Source organism: Hemicordylus capensis, chromosome 5 (assembly GCF_027244095.1).
Source record: "Hemicordylus capensis ecotype Gifberg chromosome 5, rHemCap1.1.pri, whole genome shotgun sequence".
In the NCBI taxonomy this organism is placed as follows: Eukaryota; Metazoa; Chordata; class Lepidosauria; order Squamata; family Cordylidae; genus Hemicordylus; species Hemicordylus capensis.
The window spans coordinates 176006264-176030321 of record NC_069661.1 but is presented as its reverse complement, the minus strand read 5'-3'; the positions used below and the strand labels follow the sequence as shown (position 1 = coordinate 176030321).

General features: G+C 40.5%; 1 protein-coding gene across 14 annotated transcripts in view; it reads right to left on the bottom strand.

The window, feature by feature from the left end:
- IMMP2L (inner mitochondrial membrane peptidase subunit 2) overlaps positions 1-24058 on the bottom strand; it is a 753382-nt gene that overhangs the window by 555081 nt on the left and 174243 nt on the right. The window contains exon 4 of one of the 14 annotated variants that reach the window (XM_053252312.1): positions 6122-6291. The exons of the other annotated variants lie outside the window; for them this stretch is intronic. Within the exon in view, the coding sequence (XP_053108287.1) occupies positions 6270-6291 (22 nt within the window). The 3' untranslated portion in view covers positions 6122-6269. Of the gene's footprint in view, positions 1-6121; positions 6292-24058 lie in introns of those variants that run through there. 14 annotated transcript variants of the gene reach the window in all.

The window sequence follows — 24058 nt, the reverse complement described above, 5'->3', positions numbered from 1 at the left end:
CTATCCAAGGACCTCCTTTGGGGTGGAGTAGGGGGGGGTGTTTGAAAAACAACACTCTGAATAAGCCCATTGCTGAACCTTTGCTACTTTTCAGCACTCTTTAGGTTATATTATGTGAAGAATTTGGACATTCCACAATATGACATAAAACATATTTTGATAAGACCACAAATTAACACACTATCCAAAGTACATTAATCATTCAATTTTCTTCTTACTGAATCTTAATACATCATAAGGCTAATTCTATTGCCAGAGTTTGTCTGGCATTTGGAGGGGGGGGGGAGACAAAAAAATAAATCAGAAAGATACTTCATATATGACAAAATTTCTATGAATCAAAAACAGATATAAAAATTTCTTATGGAATTTAGGTAAAATAAACCTTAGTACACTGTCAGAAGATCTTACTAATCATGATGGTTTTAGGATATCAGAGTTCTGTAGCAACAATTCAATTTGATAACTAACTATACCAGATCTAATCCAGTGAAAATATTTCATCTTTGCCTATGCCTTTAAATTCTGAGTGAATTCTACTGGCGGCTGTGCGTGGGTTTTTATATAGATATAGATGTAGATATGGATATAGATATGTAAAACATTCTGAAATCTTTTTAAAATGAATATATACATAAAAATAAATCCAAAAGATGAAAATTACAGCAGCCAACTACTTAAATTTTTATAAGAGCACTACCCGTCTGACACAAAAAAATCCCAAGGCATACAACACAGGACAAAAATAGCTATTATTCTTTATCATCACAGTTATTCTATTACCTGGCTGTTACAGCTGCATGATTGATTTTTGTGAATTCATGGAATGGCTTCAGTCATTTCCTTCCATCTCTTAGAGACCAGAAGGAAAACATAACACTCTTCTCAAGAATTGTGGGATGACTTTCTCCTCCTTAATGACACAGCAGAAGAGAATTCAGGGTGAAGAAGGAACTGGAACCACCATTCCAGTTAAGTACTGGTTAGATACCTGGACACTATATTCCATTCAAACGCCAAAAGAAATCATGATGTTTCTGAAAGCATATGGCCTCAAAGCTTCACATTTGAACAACTATGTATTTTCCTTATTTTATTATCAAGGCTCACTCCTCTTAGAAGAGAGAAAACATCTCATAATCCAAAGAGTTGTCCAGTAGATACCTGTGGTCTTGAGTCAGTGGCCTTTAGTTTCTAAATAAAAGATGCTGATCATCATAAGAGAAAGTGGCTCTCCAACTCTGGGGTAGTATAGGCACATAGGGGCTACAACAGTGCTATCGGCTCAACCACAACCACATCTTGTTGGTCATAAAGGACTTCATGTAAATTCCTTAATTTTACGATTTGTATGTGATTTAAGTTAATCAATGTTTCTATGACATCAGTTGCTCCATGCCTCCCTTGCTTCTCAGTCAGCTACTTCAATGGCACACCAGTCATCTCAATTATTTGAACCCTGGAAAATGGACTTGGCTCCTGAACACTATGACTTTGGCTAACCTACTGCTGGACAAATGTCTCCAGTTCATAATATGGTCTTCAACAATGTTTTAACTACCAGTTGCTAGACATAATAAATGCATAAAAGTACTATGTCCCTAGCTTTGTGTTCCTGACTAGTGGCAACACAGTATTGCCAGACTTCCAATAACATTCAAATAATTTTAACAATGCCTACAATCCTTCATTACTTCGATGAAGTTTGCTTCTGTCTCCCACTTATAGGAGATTGCTATAGCAATGCCTGCTTGATTGTATCCACTGATTTGCATTTCTCATACTAACAGACCTGGGCAAGTAAGATGTTTTTGTATACAGTAACAGGGAAAGACTCTGAGAAAGACTCATTCTGACGTAACAGCTAACCACAGTTAAACTTGGCTGAGGTTGTAACTCTGTTACGCCTGAAAGCACAAAACCTGACCTCTCCTCTTGACTCCATTTTCATCCATGGCATCATTGTCCCGGCAATCCAGGTGGGCGGGAGAATGGTGAAGCTGGTGATATTCAGGCACCAGGGGTACAGCCTGCAGAAATGGATGGTCATCCCCTACCATGCACTCAAGAATGACATGGAGAGGCACTTTAACTTCAGGCACAACAGCGCTGGTGTGGAGATGGTGGTGGAGAGGGCGTTCAGGAAACTGAAGGCCCACTTGCGCTCTCACTACAGTTTGCTGGATGTGGAAGAAGATCTGGTATCCAACATGCTTGTGGCCTGCTGAATCCTACACAATATCTGCGAGATGAGGGGAGACATCCTGCTGGAGAAGCCCATTAACCCAGCCACACACCCATAGGGCCATGGGGGAGACAGCGATGCCTGTCAACCATGGGCGACTGCGCAACCTGGAGAACTGCAGGCGGTAGGAGGGCATAGTGGGCAGTGAGAGCTTCCTTCACAAGACACTCCTGAGAGCATCTCTCACCCAGAACATCTGTGAGGCAGGCAGCTGCATGATGCTGGAAGGGTTCATTGACCTTTAAACTACTGATGGGTGCATGGCCCTATTGCTCACACTTGTGGTAGGAGCCTGTTTTGCAGACTGCTGTCTGTGACCTGCTCCCCGCCTAGCTCATGTGAGCCATGCCAATTCGCTGTGTTCTGTTAAAATAAAGTTAAACCTTTCACTTTCCATGCTCTGTGTTCCCTTCCAATCCAAGTGAGCAGTTTCCCCATTCACACGTGGACAGTGGTGTGGAGGATCGGGGTGTGCACGGAACCGCCAACTGCAGTCCGGCACTGGGGTGGGGGTAGCTTTAAGAGCGGTGGGAGGGTTTACTTACCCCTCCCACCGCTTTCCAGCGCTGCCGCCGTAATGTTAAGAGTAATTGAGGCGGCAGGATACCTCCCTGCCGCCCCTTCCCCGACGTTGCTTGAAAAAACTCCCAGTAGTCCTTTGTGCGCGTACACGTCAGAGACGTGGAGCGCGCGCATGATGTGCGCACGCGGAAAGGACTACTGGGAGTTTTTTCAAGAAACGTCGGGGAAGGGGCGGCAATGGAGAAGGAAGAGTTTGGCAAGGCATATGCACTCTGTTGAGCTCCTCCACCTCTCTTCTAGTCTCATTTATTCAAGTTCCAATTAATGTCATTTCTGGGTTTCTTTCTTTCTCATCTCTATTTCCATGCATGCCATTTCAAGCCACACCTTTATCTTGCAGATCTCCAAAGCCTATGGAATCGAACTTGGATCTGTTTCTGTTCCACTTTCTCTAGCTACTCCCTGATCTGCTTGTTTAGCTGGTGGTACCTTTTTTTGGAGGCATAACAAAATTGGAACCCACATCCCCCTCTCTGCTCTCCTGAAACAAACCAAATAAACAAAAGAAGAAGAAAAACAACCACTTGATTGTAGTTAATCTGTGTCCTTTCTCTCAAATGTTCTGGCCATAACGACGTTCTGGGTGATTCAATATATTGTATCAGTTTTCCAGTTTCACCAAATTGAAGTCCCACCATTCTGCCACCAGCCTGTGATGTGCCTTGGGAACCCATTCAAGACTGGCCTCAAGGATCAACTAAGATGTCAGATACATAGCTGCACTGCCTACTATGTTAGAGATCAGTAGGACTCTCTTACAATATCTCTGCCTGAGCATGGTCAAGGCAAGAACATGGGATGGCCAGAACAAATAACATTTTAAAAGAATAAAGTGTTTTATTTACAATACATGACACAGGAACTGACAGTCAGGCAACAAATAAAGTGTGCAAAGTTAATAATTCTATAATATTATACTATAATTATTGCTATTTGTGGCTGGCATGGGAAATCAAGTGTGGCAACCCCTTGCCCTCTCCAACTGGCAGAGTACTTTCTTCATCTTTTCTCACAAGCGTGGGAGAAAAAGGAAGCATCTGATGGCAATCAATCAATCAATCAATCAATCAAAAGCTGTCAAAGAAAGGGTTCCACCAACTGGAGAGGGTGAGGGGTCACTATGTGTTGCCCATGTACACAATGCCCCCTACATCAGCATGATGATGTAGGGAAGGGGCATGGCCAGCATGCTTGGCAGCTTGCCTTGGTCCACCAGGAACCTCGCTTTGTCCCTATTAGCGGCAGTGGAGAGATGGTGGGATAAGTCTTTACAGCGACACCAGTAGTTTCTATGCACAATCAGACTGAAAAAATCATGCAGTAACCTCTGGAGCCACCCATTCAAGTCCTTGCTCAGAGACAACTAATCATTATTATAGTCTTGAGAGTCCAGGAAGGACTTTTTAAAGAGCACTCTCACAACAATTTTCTTCAAAGCAGTTGGGCCTACTCCATTTAACATATTCTAAACAAATCTGCCATTACCAAAAAAAAAAAGAGTAGTTCTTAACCAGCAGAATGTGAAGCAGTACTGTTCATCTTTTAAAGCTGTGGGTGCAGATTATTTTCCAAACTCACAATAATAGGGTTTTTTTACTCTATTTTTGCATACTTAAAGATTTTAAATAAGGCAGATCCTGACAAAGGTATATCAGACTCTTAAAACAGTAAACATCTGTGCTACAGGGCATCTACAATCAAACCGAGCTATATAAAAGAAAGCAAGTTAATTTACTGTGGATCAATACACAATAAATATAATTGTATTCCTCTTAGAGTAGTAGTTATGAACTTATTTATTTTAAATTGGAAATTAACACAAAATCATAGCATCCAGCAAGACACTGATTCAGGTCATCTGTTACTAAAATATATGTTTTTGACTTTCTGTGCATCCCATTACACAGGCTAATGCAAGTCTAAGGAATTCACTACTCTCATTTGAACAAGCACCCATTTTGTTATTGTTTACAGCAACCTAATTTAGCATATAATGAGTCAGGCAGCATTGGTTTCAAATTACACCAAACTATTAATTATAATATTGTAATCTTTTGTCCAAAGCTTGTTTCTCCGGGATTTCACCCAAATAGTGTTTAAGTAATTGTATGAAATAAAGCCTTCCAATCCTTGTAGCTTCTCTTTGTCTCACTAAGTTACTCCTCTCCAAATTAAAAACTCATTAGACATTTATTTGTTTTAGTTTGTTCTCTTCTATTACACTAAAATAATTGCAGTGGGAACAAAATACAATGTTCCCTTTAAAAAAAAGAAGGATATATTGATTGCTAACAAGAACAGGACAGTGGACAGCATCTACCTAGTCATGGATAAGCAACACTGAAATCAAAGATTAAGGGAATCCCATTAATTTCAATGGGACCTAGTCATGGCTAACACAGTAAATACATACTAAAAACATAATAAAAACCTCTGGGATGCTGCCCAGGGGTTTTTCAGAAACTAAACTACATTTCAGTCTACATCCTGTAATGAAGCATTTCCAATCTACCAGTGTATAAATTCATTTTCATCTGCTCCAGATGAACAGCTTGTATATTAGATGCACATGGGAGATTTGGACAATATTCACAGGGCCAAATTAATGTTAGAGGGTCTTGTCAAAAGTCATCTTATGGCCTAAACACATTTTTGCTTTGGAGATGCATTTAACCCAGATTGATACCCAATTCAAATCCTAGCCTCATACCATCCACCTACTGTGTGCTTACAAACAAGGGTGTGTATGCTCCATCATTCCATTCCATTCAGTATACTCACATGGGAGAAGAAACATCCAAACTACGCCTACCTGCATGGTTCTAATACTAGTAGGATTTAGATAAACCATGTTATTGGTGCAGTTTGGTGCTCTCTAACTTCAACAGGTTTGCAGAAAGAATGCTGTAGAGCCTCAAAAATCATCTGGGAAAACATGCATGGAGCACAGTCCTTCTCAGTGCTCTGTGCATGCCTTACCAGGCATGTCTGAAACTCAATAGTGTTCCATTTATCTTAAAGGAACTCCACTGGCTTGGGGAAAACACAAAATTGCATGCAGGTGGCCAATGGAAACGGCCACCTCCATGCAATGCCAGGAGGGCTCTGAGGAGTATTCAGCTGACCAATGGAACCAGTCACTTCCATGCAATGCCAAAGGAACTATGTAAAGTATCAGCTTCAGCCTATTGCTGGTTCAGCAGGGGAGGCACATGGCATCCAATACAAGTTGCTTCTGCTTTGCTTGCCCTTATCTCGGGATGCCAAGTTGCCAGCAGATTATCTATCTATTACCTGTTGTCTTTTGTGCCTGTCCTCTGTTCTTATTCTTATTCTTGCTTCCTTGCTGAGTTGATTTTTTAATATATATACTCCATTTGGGAGTTGTCACCATCTGGTGTGGTTCTTCTCCAGCTCCTTTTGTAATCTAGGAACTTGCCATCTATTGGATCTCAAAGGGTGAACTGAAAAGGAAATACAGGTGGACCTCAGTATCCACGGGGGGTTTGTTCTCCGCTATAACCGTGGAGAACAGAACTGCGAATACCAAGGCATTCAGGCAATGGAAATTGTGGGGCTAGGTTGTTTAGTTCCCTTCCTCAGTGTTTGTTTTAAATGGAAAACACATGTTTTTAGAGAGGCTTTTTGATGTTTCATCTCTGTTTATATCTGGTAGCTTCTTTAGTTTTTATAGCTCTTAGTTTTTAGCTTTTAAAATAACTTTAATTAGGAACTTTTAAAATGTAATTTAAAATATGGTTTTAGCCTGGTTTTTAACTTGTTTAACTTAAATTTATTTGACTTAAATTTGTTTAACTGTCTTATTTTACATCGAATCTTTTTATTAATGTTGTGAGTCTCCCCAAACAGTAGTATACTGGATGGTCAGAGTATAAGGATAAGATAAGATAAGATAAGATAAATAAGTTAGTTAGTTCCTGGAGGTTGTAAAAATGCAGGGGGGGGGGAGTGGCCTACTGTGCTCCTTGGGTCTCCAGCAGTCCAGCAATGCCCCCCTCCCAATTCCCAACTGCACAATTTTTCTACATAAAATTGCGGGGAATTTTTTTTTTTTTAAAGAGCAACAAAATGTCTCCTTTGCTCAAAATGGTAGCCAGAAATGACCTCCACAGTCCAGAAACCACAGATACGTGGGAATTAACTCTTTGTTTTCCATGTATGCTAAGGTTGGGTGTCAATTGCCAGACAGTGGATATGTGGAAACCCAGATACTGGGGCCACATATAGCAAGGTCCACCTGTAGGCACAAGTGCTAGAATTTGAATATGCACTATTTACATCACTGGTTGCAGCCTCTAGGTTGAGTTCATGCTATAAAGAACTTTCTAACAGTCGAATAAATGTTCGTATCAAATCAGCTATGCTAGGCATGCAATTACAAAAGAATGGTGGTTATTTATTTAATAATTAGCACAGTACTTCTTGAATAATTTGGTGGTTTTATTATTCAAGAGGTTAATAATTAGGAGGCTTTATTACTGAGAAGGTTAATAATTAGGAGCTTGTATTATTCAAGCTGAAAATTACAGCACAAGCTTCATGCCCAAATCACTATTCTGCTCTTTTTGGAAGAATACTGATAGGCTCATTTACTCTAAAATAATACAGTCCCCAAGCAGCATTTATGGATCCCCTAAAAAGACACAAAAGGTTATCTAGTGTCCCTCAGAGAACTGTTGAACTGTTACTAACACACATCCCAAATTAAAATAGCTGTTATATTGCAATTAGAAAACAAAAATAAATCACCAACCTAGTTAATCCCTACCAAGCAGAAAAAATGATGTTCAAATACACTGCTGTGTTTGTTTTCTGAACTATCCAGTTTGGCAAACCTGAATTTAAAGACCAGTTTAAAGACCACAAAAAAATCTCATAAGAGCAGAAAACATGGCGGGGGGGGGGAATTCTTGACAGATTCCTAGCTGAAAGGGTAATGCAACAAAGTTTTCAAACATTAAGCAGACAAACAGACACCAATGTTTCCCCATTAGGCTGTAAAGCATTCTATGTTCTGTTGTCTGTAGATGTGTCACCCTGCCAAATGCCCCATAATAGCACTAATGAGGCACAGCTCTGCCTCTGCTTATAAAACTATTCTAATTTTAAAATCTGGCATTGGTCCAGCCTAACGGAATATATCCACATATGAAAACAAAAATTACATTCATAATTCTAACATCTGAGAACTTTCTACTTAGTAACAGCATGAAAATCGAGTAAAAGAATCACTGATAAAGAAAATCCTGATCCTTGTGAAGGGCCAATATACACTTATGAATGGTTCATTTAGTTTCCAAGTTCTCCTCCCAACTTATGTGGCATCATTTTAAACCATCAAAATACAAGTGAGAGATCAAATAAAAGCACAGAACATACAGAAAAACCTGTCCCTTTTGCTAAAAGCCATGGGATAAAATCTGAGCTAAAAATCAACTAATTAATCTTTATTACAGTTGACAGACCAGCAAAACACAACATATACATGACAAACATACAGAACACATATTCAGTAACTAAAATACACAATTAAATCATCTTGCAACAAATGGCAGCAGCCACAAACTTGTCAGTAATAAGATAATTCTGGTCAGATAATAGCAAGGAAAAATAAAACTCATCTGAACTTTCCAGATATTTAGTAATAATATAAAAGTAATGATAAAAGTAAGGTGGGCATCATTATTAAAAGAGAGCTAAAATACACTCAGATTTAACAGTCTATGACATCCTTCCTAGCCTTTGGCTGAGCTGCTCTGATGTCACATAAGCCTAAAGGTTAGAAGTGCCATAGGTCTGGTTTCAACTTGAAATTACTATATATTTGTTATTAAACACCATATGCAACTTCTAAGGATGCTTCCTGGAAGCAAAGAATTTTCCAGAGCGAATGAAATACACCTGCATTAAGAAAGAACCAAAAGGGGAATGAAAGTGAGATGGAAGCCTGAGTATGAACAGCACCAGCCATTGCCACTGTGGCTCAAAGTAAGTAGCCTTGAGTGACTCTGAAAGAAAATTACTGTAAAAGAAACTACCAGATGCAGTAATTCACAAATCAGAGAGGCAGAGAAGAATGTATGAGGGGAGTGGCATCAAGGAGAAAAGGTGATTGTAATACATTGTACCAGCAAATGTTCACAAGTGATTGGTTCTAACCCAGCAGAAAGAGTATGTCTGCTGATACTATCCTGAAATCTTAATGAGCTTCAGCTCTACACATGCCAGGCTTAGAAGATGAGTGCCTAAACAGCAAGTTGAGAAATTATCTGCACATCTTAACTCTGGAAACTCTACCATTTACATGGCAAGATGGTTTATGGTAGACTTTGGCACAGGTGCATAGCTATTATAATTATTTCTTGTTTACACAGTCAGACAGGTATTATTGACTGGTTTGTTTTATCCAGACATCGAGTCCTTCCCAAGGACCTGGGATGGCTGAATTTTATCATCAGTACTGTTGGTTATTATAGATATCGTCGCAAAATATAGGCTGTTCCTAGTAAAGTTGCTTTTTGTAATTGGCTGATGGTGATTCCTGTGGCCCCTATAGTGTTGAGGTGCTCTTCAAGTTATTTTGGAATTGCACCTAGGGTGCCAATTACCATTGGGATTATTTTGGTCTTTTTCTGCCACAGCCTTTCAATTTCAATTTGTAGATCTTTGTATTTTGTGATTTTTTTCTATTTCTTTTTCTTCTATTCTGCTATCTCCTAGTATTGCTATGTCGATTATTTTAACTTGTTTTTCTTTCTTCTTGACTACAGTTATATCATATTATTATTTCTTGTTTACACAGTCAGAAAGCTGTTATTGACTGGTTTGTTTTATCCAGACATCGAGTCCTTACCAAGGACCTGGGATGGTTGAATTTTATTGTCAATGTTGTTGCTGTTGTTATAGGTATCGTCGCAGAATATAGGCTGTGCCCAGTAAAGCTGCTTTTTGTAATTGGCTGATGGTGATTTCTGTGGCCCCTATGGTGTTGAGGTGCTCTTCAAGGTCTTTTGGAACTGCACCCAAGGCGCCAGTTACCACTAGGATTATTTTGGTCTTTTTCTGCCACAACCTTTCAATTTCAATTTGTAGATCTTTGTATTTGGTGATTTTTTTCTATTTCTTTTTCTTCTATTCTTCTATCCCCTGGTATTGCTATGTTGATTATTTTAACTTGTTTTCTTTCTTCTCGACTACAGTTATATCTGGTGTATTGTGTGGCAGATGTTTGTCTGTTTGTAGTCGGAAGTCCCATAATATTTTTACATCTTCATTTTCTACCACTTTTTCAATTTTATGGTCCCACCAATGTTTGGCTACAGGTAGCTTGTATTTTTTGCAGATGTTCCAGTGTATCATCCCTGCTACCTTGTCATGCCTTTGTTTGTAGTCAGTCTGTGCAACCTTTTTACAACAGCTGATTAGGTGGTCCACTCTTTCATCTGCTTCTTTACAAAGGCGGCACTTGCTGTTTGTTGTGGATTTTTTGACTTTTGCTCTTATTGCATATGTTCTTAGTGCTTGTTCTTGTGCAGCCAGTATTAAACCCTCTATTTCTTTCTTCAAGTTGCCATTCTTAAGCCATTGCCAGGTCTTGGTGATGTCTGATTTTCCACTTATATTGTGCATATATTGACCATGCAGTGGCTTATTTTTCCATTTTTCTGCTCGGTTCTTGACTTGTTCTTTCTTGTAGGCCTGCTTTGTTTCATTGGTGTTCAATAGTTTGGCGTTATTGACCATTTTAAGTGCATCTTCTTCCCTGTCCTTGATATATTATTCAAGGCCTCTTTTCTCCTCCTCTACTGTTTGATGGACTTGCAGCATTCCTCTTCCACCTGAGCTGCAAGGGAGGTATAGCCTATCTACATCACTGCGGGGGTGCAGAGCATGATTGATGGTCATGATTTTCCTGGTCTTACGATCTAGTGTCTCTAGCTCTGCCTGGGTCCAGTCTATTATTCCTGCAGTGTATCTGATTACAGGTATAGCCCAGGTGTTTATGGCTTGTATGGTGTTCCCGCCATTGAGTTTGGACTTGAGGATTTTTCTAACTCTCCTGATGTATTCACTTCCCATTTTTCTTTTAACTTCAGTGTGTGTAAAGTTATCAGCCTGGAGAATGCCCAAGTCTTTGTAATGTTCTTTCTCTTCCAGGTTCTTGATCTTGCTTCCATTGGGCAGTTCTATTTCTTCTGTTTTTCTTATTTTCCCTCTGTTCATTATTAATGTAGCACATTTGTCTAGTCCAGACTCCATTGCTATATCGCTACTGAATATACGGACAGTGTTTAGCAGTGATTCGATTTCTGACTGGGACTTTCCATACAACTTCAGATCGTCCATGTACAGCAGATGGTTGATTTTACATGATGTTTTAGATGTTTGGTATCCGAGGCCTGTTTTGTTTAGTATTTGTGAAAGTGGGGTCATGGTGATTACAAACAACACAGGGGATAGTGAGTCCCCTTGGAAAATGCCTCTTCTAATGCTAACCTGTCCAAGTGCTTCGCCATTGATTGTTAACTGTGTACTCCATATGCTCATTGCTTTTTTAATAAATATCTGAATGTTTTTGCTGACACCAGTTGTTTCTAAACATTTTAGTATCCATGTGTGAGGCTATGAGTAGTAGGCTTTCTTGTAGTCAATCCATGCAACACTTAGATTGGTTTTTCTTCTCTTGCCATTTTCTAAAATCATTTTGTCAATCACCAGCTGGTCTTTTGTGCCTCTGGTGTTCGGGCAATTTCCTCTCTGTTCAACTGGAAGCTGTTTGTTAGTTAATAAGTGTTGCATCATTTCATCTGCTATTATTCCAGTTAATAATTTGAACATGGTTGGCAGACAGTTTATTGGTCTATAATTACTTGGAACTGCACCTTTTGCTTCGTCTTTCATGATGAGATGAGTTTTTCCAGTTGTTAGCAATTGTTCAATATCACCTCCTTGCAAAATGTGATTGAACTGTTTTGATAGTTGTTTATGAAGGTTTGTTAGGTGTTTAAGCCAAAAGCCATGCAGTTCATCGTCACCTGGCGCAGTCCAATTTTTAATTTTCTTTGCTCTTTCACTTATTAATTCTGGTGTTATTATTAGATCTTGCATTTGTTGGTTACATTTTTCGACCTCTTTCACCCAGCCTGCTTTTTTATTATAATCTATTGAATTGTCCCATAATTCCCCCCAGAATTGCACTGTTTCTTCTTTATTTGGTCTTTCTACGTTTCTTGCAGTTTCTCCTTCTATGCTTTGGTAGAAACGTCTCTGATTTGACTGGAGTTGGAGATTCTGCCTGTGATGTGTGATTCTGGTTTTGTGTCTGCTAATCTTCTTTGACACTGCTGTTATTTGCTGCTTTATTATTTCCAGGACTTCTCTAATTTTCCTTGAATCTGGGTGGTATTTTTGGATCAGATACTGTTTGGTGTTTTCATTCTTCAGCTTCTTGTCTTTCATATCTTTCAATTTACTAGCATCTGATCTAAGCCTGGAGATTTTATTTTCTAATCTAATCTTCCATTTAGGTGATGTACTGCTTTCTTTTTTGACAGGTCCACTGATCTTATATTCGAGCTCTTGTGTTGTTATTGTTGCTGCACTGTACATTAGTTGGTTTGTTTCTTGCAAATTATTGGTTGTTATTTCTGCAAGTGCAGCATTGACATCTTTTAATGCCTATGCAAGTTGTTTTTTGGCAACTGTTTTTAGAGATAATATAATATAATATAATATAATATAATATAATATAATATAATATAATATAGAGATGATGATGATGATGATGATGATGATGATGATGATGATTTTGATTTCTATACCACCCTTCCAAAAATAGCTCAGGGCGGTTTACACAGTGAAATAATAAATAAATAAGATGGCTCCCTGTCCCCAAAGGGCTAACATTCTAAAATGAAACATAAGATAGACACCAGCAACAGCGACTGGAAGAATGCTGTGCTGGGGGTGGATAGGGCCAGTTACTCTCCCCCTGCTAAATAAAGAGAATCACCACGCTAAAAGGTGCCTCTTTGCCCAGTTAGCAGGGGTTCATACCTAGAGGACAGTGAGCTCGTGTTCACTCCCTGCACTGACGTCACACATGGGGAGCTTGGCCAGCACCCGGAAGTGCTTTCCTGGCCCTCTGGAGCTCATTTCCCAGGTGGATTCATTGTCAGCTGGGTGTTGTTTTGATTCTCTACCTTGAAGAAAACACCCAGCCAATAATGAAGACAGATGGGAATGAGGCTGGCTGGACTTGGGGGCAGGGGGCGAGTTAGGTGGCTTGTGTTCTTTGAACCCATCTTCCCCATTATAGCTCCACCTCTTGTTTGGCTACTTTAGTATGTTCCTTCCCAGCAGAAAATTTATCCAAGAAGCAGCAACTAAGGCAGGACCCAAAATAACCCTGGGCTATAAGATCCCAATCTTTTCAATTCAGTTCTTATCTACCACCAATTCACACAAACAATGGATACAAATATCTGCATGAAAGGTCTTTCATTGCTTACAGGAGACATTTCAGATTAGACAAGTGAGATCTTTGAAACAATAAAAGTCTAAACCTTGAGAAATCCCCACCTCCCACCTTGAGATCACCTCTCTAGATATCCTTATGTTTCTGGCTTATTGCATGGAGAGAGGGCAACAATTTCTTTTCTATACTTGGAAAAATTGCAGACACAGGTACAAAACTGAATTTGTACCCCAGATTCTGTCACACAGAATCACACTGCCCAGTCTATAGTACAATTTCTAACTTTGAGAAGCAATCTCCAAAGCCAGTATATTCACAATGGAAGCCACATAAATGTACAGTTAATCTTTGCAAGTAGCATAAACCTAAAGCAAGCAATAATTCCTTATCAGTCCATAACTTTCTAGATTCCATGTGCCAGTCCCCTCTAACCCATAGAAACATATGGTTAGATTAATGACCTGCTGTTTAGAGCTTAGGTATTTTCTCTAGCTCAGGTATTTTGTATTGCTGCAATGTGAGTAGGGTTGCATCTATGACCACCTAAAATATAGGGCTGGCTAAGCAGAGTCATTAGTCATGTCAACAGAATGTTTTTCTTGTCAGGCAAATTCAAATACAACAGCAAAATGTGATACAAGATTTCCAGGGCCTGACTGTTTATGTTATCTGTCACATTCAAAAATCCTAGTTAGTCATGAGAAATAGAGGAATTCTTGAAAGATATGAAATTGCTCAGCAAGATGGAAAATATAATGAGGGAGTACGATGTCATCTTCAGCTTTCCAGATCCATAGAGCAGAATCTGAAGCAGATGTCAGCCTGTACCACAGTTGCAGCTCAGCAACTGATATCCTCGCACCTCAACTGGTTTATGCTTTAGATAAATTAAGAATCAAAGAGATGGTAAAATATCCAGTAACTCTACTGAATGAAATCAAAACTGTTTGCCTCAAAATTAACATCAAACAAAACAATGCCATATTGATAGTATGCATTGTTTTACATATGCATACAGCCACAATCAACCGCTGCAGGGGTGGTGGACCTATTAGGATGGTCTGTCCAAAAAGGCTGCTGGACCCAGTTAGATTCCAAAAAGCCTTGGAGGGTTTCAATGTTGTTGCGGCTAGTAATTTTGTGGATGCCCTGGTGGGAACCTGGAAAAGGGAACTCAACAGGGCAGTAGACATGATTGCTCCTAAGTGTCCCTTCCGGCCTGTTTCTAAAATGGCCCTGTGGTGTACTGAAGAGTTGCGGGGACTGAAGCAGCTGAGTAGGTGACTGGAATGCAAGCGGAGGAGAACTCGGCTCGAATCTGACAGGATGCAGCACAGGACCCATTTGAAGGCTTATGCAGTAGCGGTGCGTGTAGCAAAAAAATGATTTAGGTCTGCGTGCATTGCATCCGCAGCTTCGCATTCTGCAGAACTATTCCAAGTTGTGAGAAGTTTAATTTCTGCTCCTTATGGCTTAAATCAGTCCCCAGAAACGTTCTGCTGTGACACTTTTAATGGGTTCTTTGCAGACAAAATCTTCTGTATCCGGGCTGACTTGGACTCCACTACTTCTGCAGGGTCTATGAAGGAGGTGTCCAGCAATCAGTCTTGCAGTATTAGGTTGGAATAGTTTCAATCTGTTGACTCCTGAGGATGTGGACAAGCTGCTTGGGGCAGGGTGACCTACCACTTGTTCTCTGGATCCTTGCCCAACTTGGCTGCTTCGATCTAGCAGGGAGATTGTTGGAGGTGACCTAGTTAATATCATAAATGCATTGCTGAGGGAGGGTAGGGTACCTTCTTCTCTGAAGCAGGCAATGGTTAGACCGCTTCTTAAGAAGCCTTCCCTGGACCCCTTAGCAATGGATAGTTTATAGTCCAGTCTCCAGTCTCCCTTGGTTGGGCAAGGTGATTGAGAGATTGGTGACCGACCAGCTCCAAGCAGCTTTGGAGGAAACTAATTATCTAGACCCATTTCAAACTGGCTTTAGAGCGGGCTATGGGGTTGAGACAGCCTTGGTCAGCTTGATGAATGACCTTTACCAGGGAATCGACAAAGGGAGTGTGACTCTGCTGGTTCTTTTGGATCTGGATCGCCTGGGGAGGTTGGGGCTAGGAAGCACTGTTGCAGTGGTTCCGCTTCTACCTCGTGGGTAGATTCCAGATGTTTGGTGACAGTTGCTCCTCAGAACAGGAGCTGTGTTATCTGGAGTCCCTCAGGGCTCCATTCTGTCACCAATGATTTTTAATATCTACATGAAACCGCTGGGTGAGGTCATCAGCAGATTTGGTGCTCAATGTTATCAGTATGCTGATGACACCCAAATCTACTTCTCCTTTTCATCTTCATCATCAGGAAATGGTGTTCATTCTCTAAATGCCTGCCTACAGGCAGTAATGGGCTGGATGAGGGATAACAAAACTGAATCTAGCAAGATGGAGGTGCTCATTGTAGGGGCTCTGAATCTGAGGGATGAGTTAGATCTGAGGGATGAGTTATATCCACAATCCCTCAGCTCAAACTTCTTTCTTGGACCCTGACCGAATTGCACCCTAACGCTGTGTTAGGACCCTGACCGAATTGACCCTGTGTTAGGGACCCTGACCGAATTGCACCCTAACGCCGAATTGCACCCTAACGCCACAATGGGGTGATTTGCAAGAAGCGCAACAGGCCAGCAGCATTTGAATTGCCTTCCCCACGCCTTCGCTAAGTTCACTGTTGAGTGCAAGCACTTGTGGCTGTTTCTGCTCACATGGGGCCTAAGAAATGCCATTCTTCTTCCACCAACCTTTCTTCCTTGGATAAGACTTCCTTGGAGGCTCGCCTCCCAACCCTGCTCATAGATATTTACAAGCAGCTACAGCAGTTGGAGCAAGGAATTGGGCTGGGCATTCACAGCATTAGGGTGCAATTCTGTCAGGGTACTAATAGGATTTTGCCCAGAAAGCAGCAGTTTGAGCTGAGGCATTGGGGATGTAGTCTCTGGCTTGGTCAGCTTTGCTTCTCTGAGGGCTCTCTCTTCATAAGACGCCTTATCCAGAGCCATGCCATCTGCCCCTTTGTGGTTGTCTTCACACAGCAGGATCTTCATGGTGTCAGCAGCGACCTTCTGCTTGGACAGCTTTTTGCTGCCCATCTCTGCTGAGGTGAACCAGCACCCGTTAATCATGGCTTGGAACCTTATTTCATTTTTGCCCCGAGGGTGAGTGGTGCCATCAAGGATGGAACTGGCCCTATACAAGCGGGGCTTGTTCTCTTGTTTCTCAGGACATGGGGGGATGGAAAGCATTATATCAGTACTGCAGGAACTCTACACTCACATGAGTGCCTTGGAAGGCTGTTTGGGATTTTCCACCGTTGTCTTTTTATGGCTCCTGCTTTTTGGTGTTCATGTTTTTAAGGTCTTAATTTATTTTAATATTTTAATGTGATTTTATGGAGTATTCTTGTAAACCACCTTGAGGTGAGTTTTATGAAAGGTGGTATAAAAATTGAACAATAAATAAAAAGGTCATTAAGTGTAAGTATAATTCCTCTAAGAAGACCCCTGCAAGGCAAAATACAGCAGCAAATTCCTACCATGATTCCTAAACTTGGAATCTCCATATAGCTACTAGCAGTAATAAAACTAATACCCATTGGCAATGTTTTTCTTCAGCATCTGCCTGTCATCCAGAGCTATCTGGAACACAAAAATCTGCTTTGATTTCATGCCAGACACTGTCAATTCAGAGAAAATAGAAAGCTAAAATAAAAAGAAATGGCAGTCCCTTTGCATTTTTGTTTTTAAGGGGATTCCCCCTCCCCTTTTTCACTTGAGGTTACAAAAAATATCTGTTCTAACAATGGATTAGTGTATGCACATGAGAGTGAAATAAAAGGGGGGCGGGAAACTTCTTAAAAATATGTTGCCACCATAACAGCTTCTTTCTGGTTTGAAGAGATCTTCCTTAAATGCTCCAATTACAAAAAGGAATACTAAATTAAGATAACAAGGTAAAAAATAACTATAAAAACATAAAAATAATTATCCTGATACGTTGAAATAGTACAAATATTGTAGAAGTTTCTAATTTGACCTCTATTACAGTATACCTTTGGTAGTGCAGTTCTAGTCATACAATTTCTACAACAAAGGTGCCATTGAAGGTTACTCCTGCATTGTCTCAGGCTTAGCTAATACCAATAAAGGTCTGTAGCTAGTCTGCATCAGTATCCTGACTCATAAGCCACAGTGGATATAGACCTCTGCAGAAACCCATCTACTGTAGGTTCTCATTGATCAGCCCACCTATATGGAGGTTATATGCCCACTCAGCAACATACAACTGAAGTCATAATCTCAAAATGATGTGAAGTAAACCTGCATGTATTTGCTTATTTTGCACGACACTTCATAATAATGATATTATGCACCCTTTATTTTAAATAGTAACTTAAAGCTCTTAGAAATACTTTTACGTTGCCGACACCAGAACACCAAAAGATATGCAAACACAGACAGTAAGCTGTGCATAAGCATATCTTGGCCTTCTTCTGCAAAACAAAGCCAGCTTTTTGTACCACTATGACTTCTAAAAATAACTGAATTTATTTTTAAACAACATCACTATCACATTACCTACACAGATTTGCACCAACACAAGGATTTGCATAACAATCGCTAAGTTTATACAATACAAAAACCCTAGCAGTGACCCTGCCAAACATGATCCTTTCCCATTTGGGGGCTGATTAACAGCATCAACAAGGTATTTATTTATTTATTTTATTTCCATAAAATTTTATCCTGCCTTGGTAGTGCCTTTGGACAGGGCCTTCTCAGTAGTAGTACCAAAGTTATAGAACTATCTCCCCACCTTGGACTCTCCCTGCCTCTCTCTTTAGAATGTAAATAAAACTCACTAAACACAAAATTTAAACAAGAAGATATAACAGGCCAAAACAAAAAACAGGCATTGTCACCAGCACAAACTGGTCTTGGACTGTTCCTAGCATAGCAGTATTGATCTCCCTATTGTGCTTTTGCAACTACCTTCATTCATTTACAACAGGTTGCAATATAATTCATCCTATCCTGATCAGGACTCTGGATGGGGCAGTGGCAGATTAAATTGAACACTAACAACACAGTCTCAGTATATTTGCAGGAAAATACCTAATGCATTGACCAAGAATAAATCTGCAAGATCTTAAGGGCTCTAGTGTAGTTATATATAAATAAATAACACTGCTACCATGTTCAAACTATTCCCTATTAAAAGAGTCTAAAATACAGAGTTCCATGAATTACTTTCTCATCCAAAACAGTTGAGTAGACAGTAAAATATTATTCAAAAAACAAGCTATTTCAAGAACGTGTTGACATCATTTGATGAAATCACCAATATCACTTAGGCCGTGAATCTGACAAGTGTGAAAGCCTGCATTGCAAATGAAGTCTACAGACAGTAATAGGATTTCAGAAGTAGGGGCATTAAACTAATGGATCACATGGCACAGAAGGAAGGCTGGGTTGCTTTTTGAAGCCTAGGATGCTAAGAACAGGATTGCATGTCAAGACCTTTTCACCTTAGTTGCAGTAATTTTAGCACTTTTTCTGTACCCCATCTCAGTGAACCTGACAAACTGAAAGCCATTTCAATTCCATTTACTTGTGCAAAAGGAGTAAAACAAAACATGCACTGCAATTGTCCAAAAGTTACAGATACTGCATGGAACATTTTATCTTATGGTTTATTATGAACAGGTATAAAGTGCAGTTCAGTTTATTACAAGGAGTAGCACCAGACCACCCAACCCTAGAAACAGGACCCCTCCCCTCAAACTGAAGCAGTGTCCCACCAGATTATTGATGGAACACTGGTCCCACTCAAAATTGCTGATGAACAATATGCCTTCCAGTCAATTCCATACATTTCAAATTGCTCAGGACTTTCAGATTATGACTGTCAGAGTCAAGATTTGAGAGATGGAGCCTATCCCCCAAAATCTGTATAGGGAACATATTTGAGAACCAGAAAAGGCTGAGAACAAAGGATGGACAAAGAACAGCATCATATAACATTTCTCTAGAACACAGTATGAACTAGGGCTGCACAACTTTGAGCCTTCTGCAGAAGTTGGACCAACTCCCATGCAGTCATACCTGACTACTGGCCACTGTGGCTGGGAATCAGGGGAGTTCAAAAACAGTAGGAGGGCTGAATGTAATCTCTGGTATAAACAAATGTTGATATAGTTTAAATACTATACGAGGTTGCCAGAATAAAAGCAATCACATAAGAGGATGAAATATTTAAAATGTATGGTCAGCAATACTAACTGCTTAAACAGATGTGCTGAAGGATCAGGAGTGGATCAGACGCAGTGAAGGATCAGTCAGCAGCACTCAGGGACATTTCGGGGGGGGGGGCAAGGGAGCTGCCAGAGCAAATCATTAAAATTTGCTCTCTGGGGCTTTATGCCTGAAGCTCTATGGCTCCAGTGATTATTCATTTATTTATTTTATATACTGCCCATCCTAAAGTGGCTCAGGGAGGTTTACATTAAAACCAAACACACATAATAAATAACTTAAAACAATTTAAAAAACCCATTCAAACCAGAATTAAAAATTATTAAAATTAAAACTAAATATCATTAAAAGTAAGGTTAAAAAGATGGATCCGTAAGGCTCTCTTGAAGGCCTCCAGGGACAAAAATCCTCTCATGTTCATTGGGAGTGCATTCCACTATCTAGGGGTGGCAATTGAGAAGGCCCGATCCCAGGGCCCACCCAAAGACAGATCCCTCCTGATGATTCCAATGAGCTGTGGGGAACTTGTAGAGAAAGGCACTCCCTCAGGTAACACAGACCTAAGCCATTCAGGGTTTTAAGGTAATAACTAGAACATTCTACTTTGCCAAGAAACATCTCAGCAGCCACTGCAACTCTTTAAGAACAGGCATAATGTGGTCCCTCCAGGATATCGCATAGACCAATCTGGCTGCCGCATTTTGGACTAACTGAAGTTTATGAACATACAAAGTCAGCCCTACATAAAGCGTCTTGTTGTAGTCCAACCTGGAGGTTACAAGCTGATGTACCACCGCTTTCAAGTCATTCTTCTCGAGGAAGGAATTGTCGAATTAATTGCAGCTGGTAAAAAGCGCTCCTGGTCACAGCCTCAACCTGAGGCAACAGGGTGAGATCTGGGTCCAAGATCACTCCCAAGCTACAGACCAGTTCTTTCTGGGAGAGTGTAACCTTGTCCAGAACATGTTGTTCTATCCTATCGTTCAGATTAAAACCCCCAACAATGAGCATCTCCATCTTGTTTGGATTCAGCTTCAGTTTATTATCCCTCATCCGGTCCATTATTGCCTCTAAGCAGGCATTTAAGGGGCTAACACCATTTTCATGATATTGATGCAAGGAGAAATAGATTTGGGTATCATCAGCATTTTTATAACAGCCAGAACCATATCCCATGTGGACCTCACCCAGCAGTTTCATGTAGATGTTAAAAAGCATTGGTGACAGAACAGAGCCCTGAACACTACATATAGTAGCTGACATTTAGAAGAGCAACTGTCACCAAGCACCACCTTCTGAAATCTATTCAACACATAGGAGTGAAACTACTGTAAAACAGTCCCCTCCTATCCCCTCAGGCGATCCAGAAGGATACCATGGTTGATGCTACTGAAAGCCCCTGAAAGATCCAAAAGAAACAGCAGAGTCTCCCTCTGTCAGTTCCCCGGCGAAGGTCAAACAAGGGCATCAGGCCAACCAAGGCAATCTCAACCCCATAGCCTGCCCTAAAGCCAGATTGATAATGAGTTTAGATGAGGCCTGCTCAACTTAGCCCCCCCCCAGCTGTTTTTGAACTACAAATCCCATAATCCCCAGCCACAGTGGCCAGTGCCCAGGGATTATGGGAATTGTAGGCCAATATCTGCAGGAGGGCTGAAGCTGAGCAGCCCTTACTTAGATAATCAATTAGTTTTCTCCAAGGCCACTTGGAGCTAGTCAGCCACCATCCTCTCAATCATCTTACACAACCATGGGAGGTTCGAGACTGGCCTATAATTATCCATCACCAGGGGATCCAGAGTGGGCTTCTTAAGAAAGGGTCTAACCACTGCCTTCTTCAAAAAAAGATGGTACCCTGTCCTCCCTCAGTGAGGTGTTAATGATATCAACAGCAATTATTTATATACTGCTTTTCAACAAAAGTTTCCAAAGCAGTTTACACAGATGAATGAATGAATGAATGAATGAATGAATGAATGAATGAATAAATAAATAAATAAATAAATAAATATTGCACAACGATATCCAACAACCTCCCTGCAAGATGAAATCAACCATGTTGGGCAAGGATCCAGAGAACAGGTGGTAGGCCATACCGCTCCAAGCAGTGTGTCCACATCCTCGGGAGTCACAAACTGAATCTGATCCAATCTAATATTGCAAGAGGGATTGCTGTACACCTCCCTAACTAGCCCTGCAGAAATATTAGAGTCCAGATCAGTCTGAATGCGAGAGATTTTTTTCCTGCAAGGAACTCATGGATGTCAGTCATCCTTTTAAAATGATAGTTTGATGGGGAAGGAATTTTAGCTCAGTGGTAGAACATTTATTTTGCATGCAGATGAGAAAGGAAGAGACACACAGCTGCTATCCGTTTGCACCCACCAACCCTGCCCTCTACCCGCCACCAGTAAAGGCCACAACATGAGCTAATGCTTATGATTGTTTTATTATTACTGCAACATAAGGTATATTGATTTTATCTTTTAAGGAGGTACATGATAACGTTTATATATTTAGAGGCAGGATATAAATTGTTAATGAAATAAATAAGTTCTGAGGTAATGCTGTTTAGCCGACCCTCTGATCTAAAGGGGGTAACTCCAACCCTAACAGGATTTACCCTCCTGTAATCACTCAGGTTCATTGCCTTGAGGCGTTTTTAGAACCACTGCTGTTAAATAAAATGGCTGCACAGTGAGGCTGGTTGTCACCATCACTCTGAATAAAACTGTAGTACAATTTTAACAATGTTCCTAAAGGTCAAAACAAAAAGGTTGGACTACCTGGGATTTAAATAAATAAAAACAGCAATAACTAACATTTAAATAACTACAAAAACAATGAGGGGGCTATTTCAATGTTCTTCAACATTAAAAATGACTTTTAATAACTGGAGGCAACTACTAATCTACAAGTGTACTTTCCACAATACATGTTCTACCCACTTTCATTATATATCAACTAACAACAACTAGAAAAGTAAAATATGTAGTAGTTGGCATTAAAGAACAGTGCTTTCAATCAGCAAGAAATTTTTGCATTTGAGATTATTATGCAAATTAAGCCACTTTCTACTGCAGCAGCATGACTTCAAACAGCTGTTCAAAACCAGGGTGTGTTTTTTTCTTTTCGTTTTACACATACAGTTCCAAGACTTGCATACAATTGCATTTTGTGTCATATTTGTATAGAAGCCATTTTTGTCCTTTACTGGAATAAGACCTTCAGACTGTAATTCATATTTTAGAAACCACTGTGATGCTCACTCTGCCATCTGTTCATATCAATCTCAAGGAAAAAAGGTACAAACTGTTCAATACATTGACAATAATACAGCAAAATTAAAACAGAAGTGCCTGTGCCCTTTAAAAGAAAAGAAAAATAGGAGTGTTTTTTTAATTATTCAGGGACTAAAAATTAAGATACAGCAAAAAATCTAAGGAAGTATTTTAACATGCAGATATTGAATGTTTTTAATCCTTTATAAATTAGATTTTAAACCATGTCAGCTATGGCTTGGTTGAAAACAATTCACTCATTCAAGTGTTTTTCAGATGACAACAGGCATCTCATGATTCCATGGTAATAAAGGTATCTGTCCATGCACCCAGGTTAGAGATCTACATGCACCCATTCGGCATCTCCTTTGGGAAGCACTGAACTAGTTTGGGCACCTGCAGGTTCAGTGAGCCGGGGAGCGGTCCGATTTAGTGGGGAGCACTTCCCCTAAGGAGCAGATAAGTAGGTCCTTATCTGCTCTACTGCCGCTCTGCTGCTTTTCCAGTTGCAACACAAGAGCGATGTGCAGCCTGCAGGGAACAGCACCACAGCTGCATGTGGCCTTTGCTTGAGCAATCACCACGTCCAGAAAAACGGCAGGGCGGCAGCAGAGCAGGTAAAGACCTGCATACCTGCTCAGTAAGTGAACAACTCTCTACCCTGCCTGCGCTTTCACAAATGACACATGCACATCCCTGAGCCAGGTTGACTGGTGTGCACTGAGTCACCTGGTAGGGATGTGCACGGAACCAGTTGGGCCTCCGAACTGGTTTGAAAAACCAGGGGTTCCGCCAATTCGACAGCGGGGAGTATCTAAACTTAATGGCGGGGGGAGGTGCACTTACCCCTCCCACCACTTTACTCCCACCAGCATCCGTTTTTTCCAAAGCCCATCAGGGTGGCATCATACCTCCCTGCCACCCCGTTGCCCCCGTTGTCCAGATATGACTGGAAATTTCATGATCAAGGTTGAAGCCAGAGTGTGCTTGTTCATTCTTAACCTCTGGCTTAAATTATCCTTCAACCACCAGGGCCTGGCCCCTTTGACTCTACAGGATGTTTTTCAATTTCTTGGGAAAGGCCTGTGAGTTCTAAACTATATCTCCTGGGCTTATCCCCCCACCCACCACCCATTTGTGATGGGCCAGCA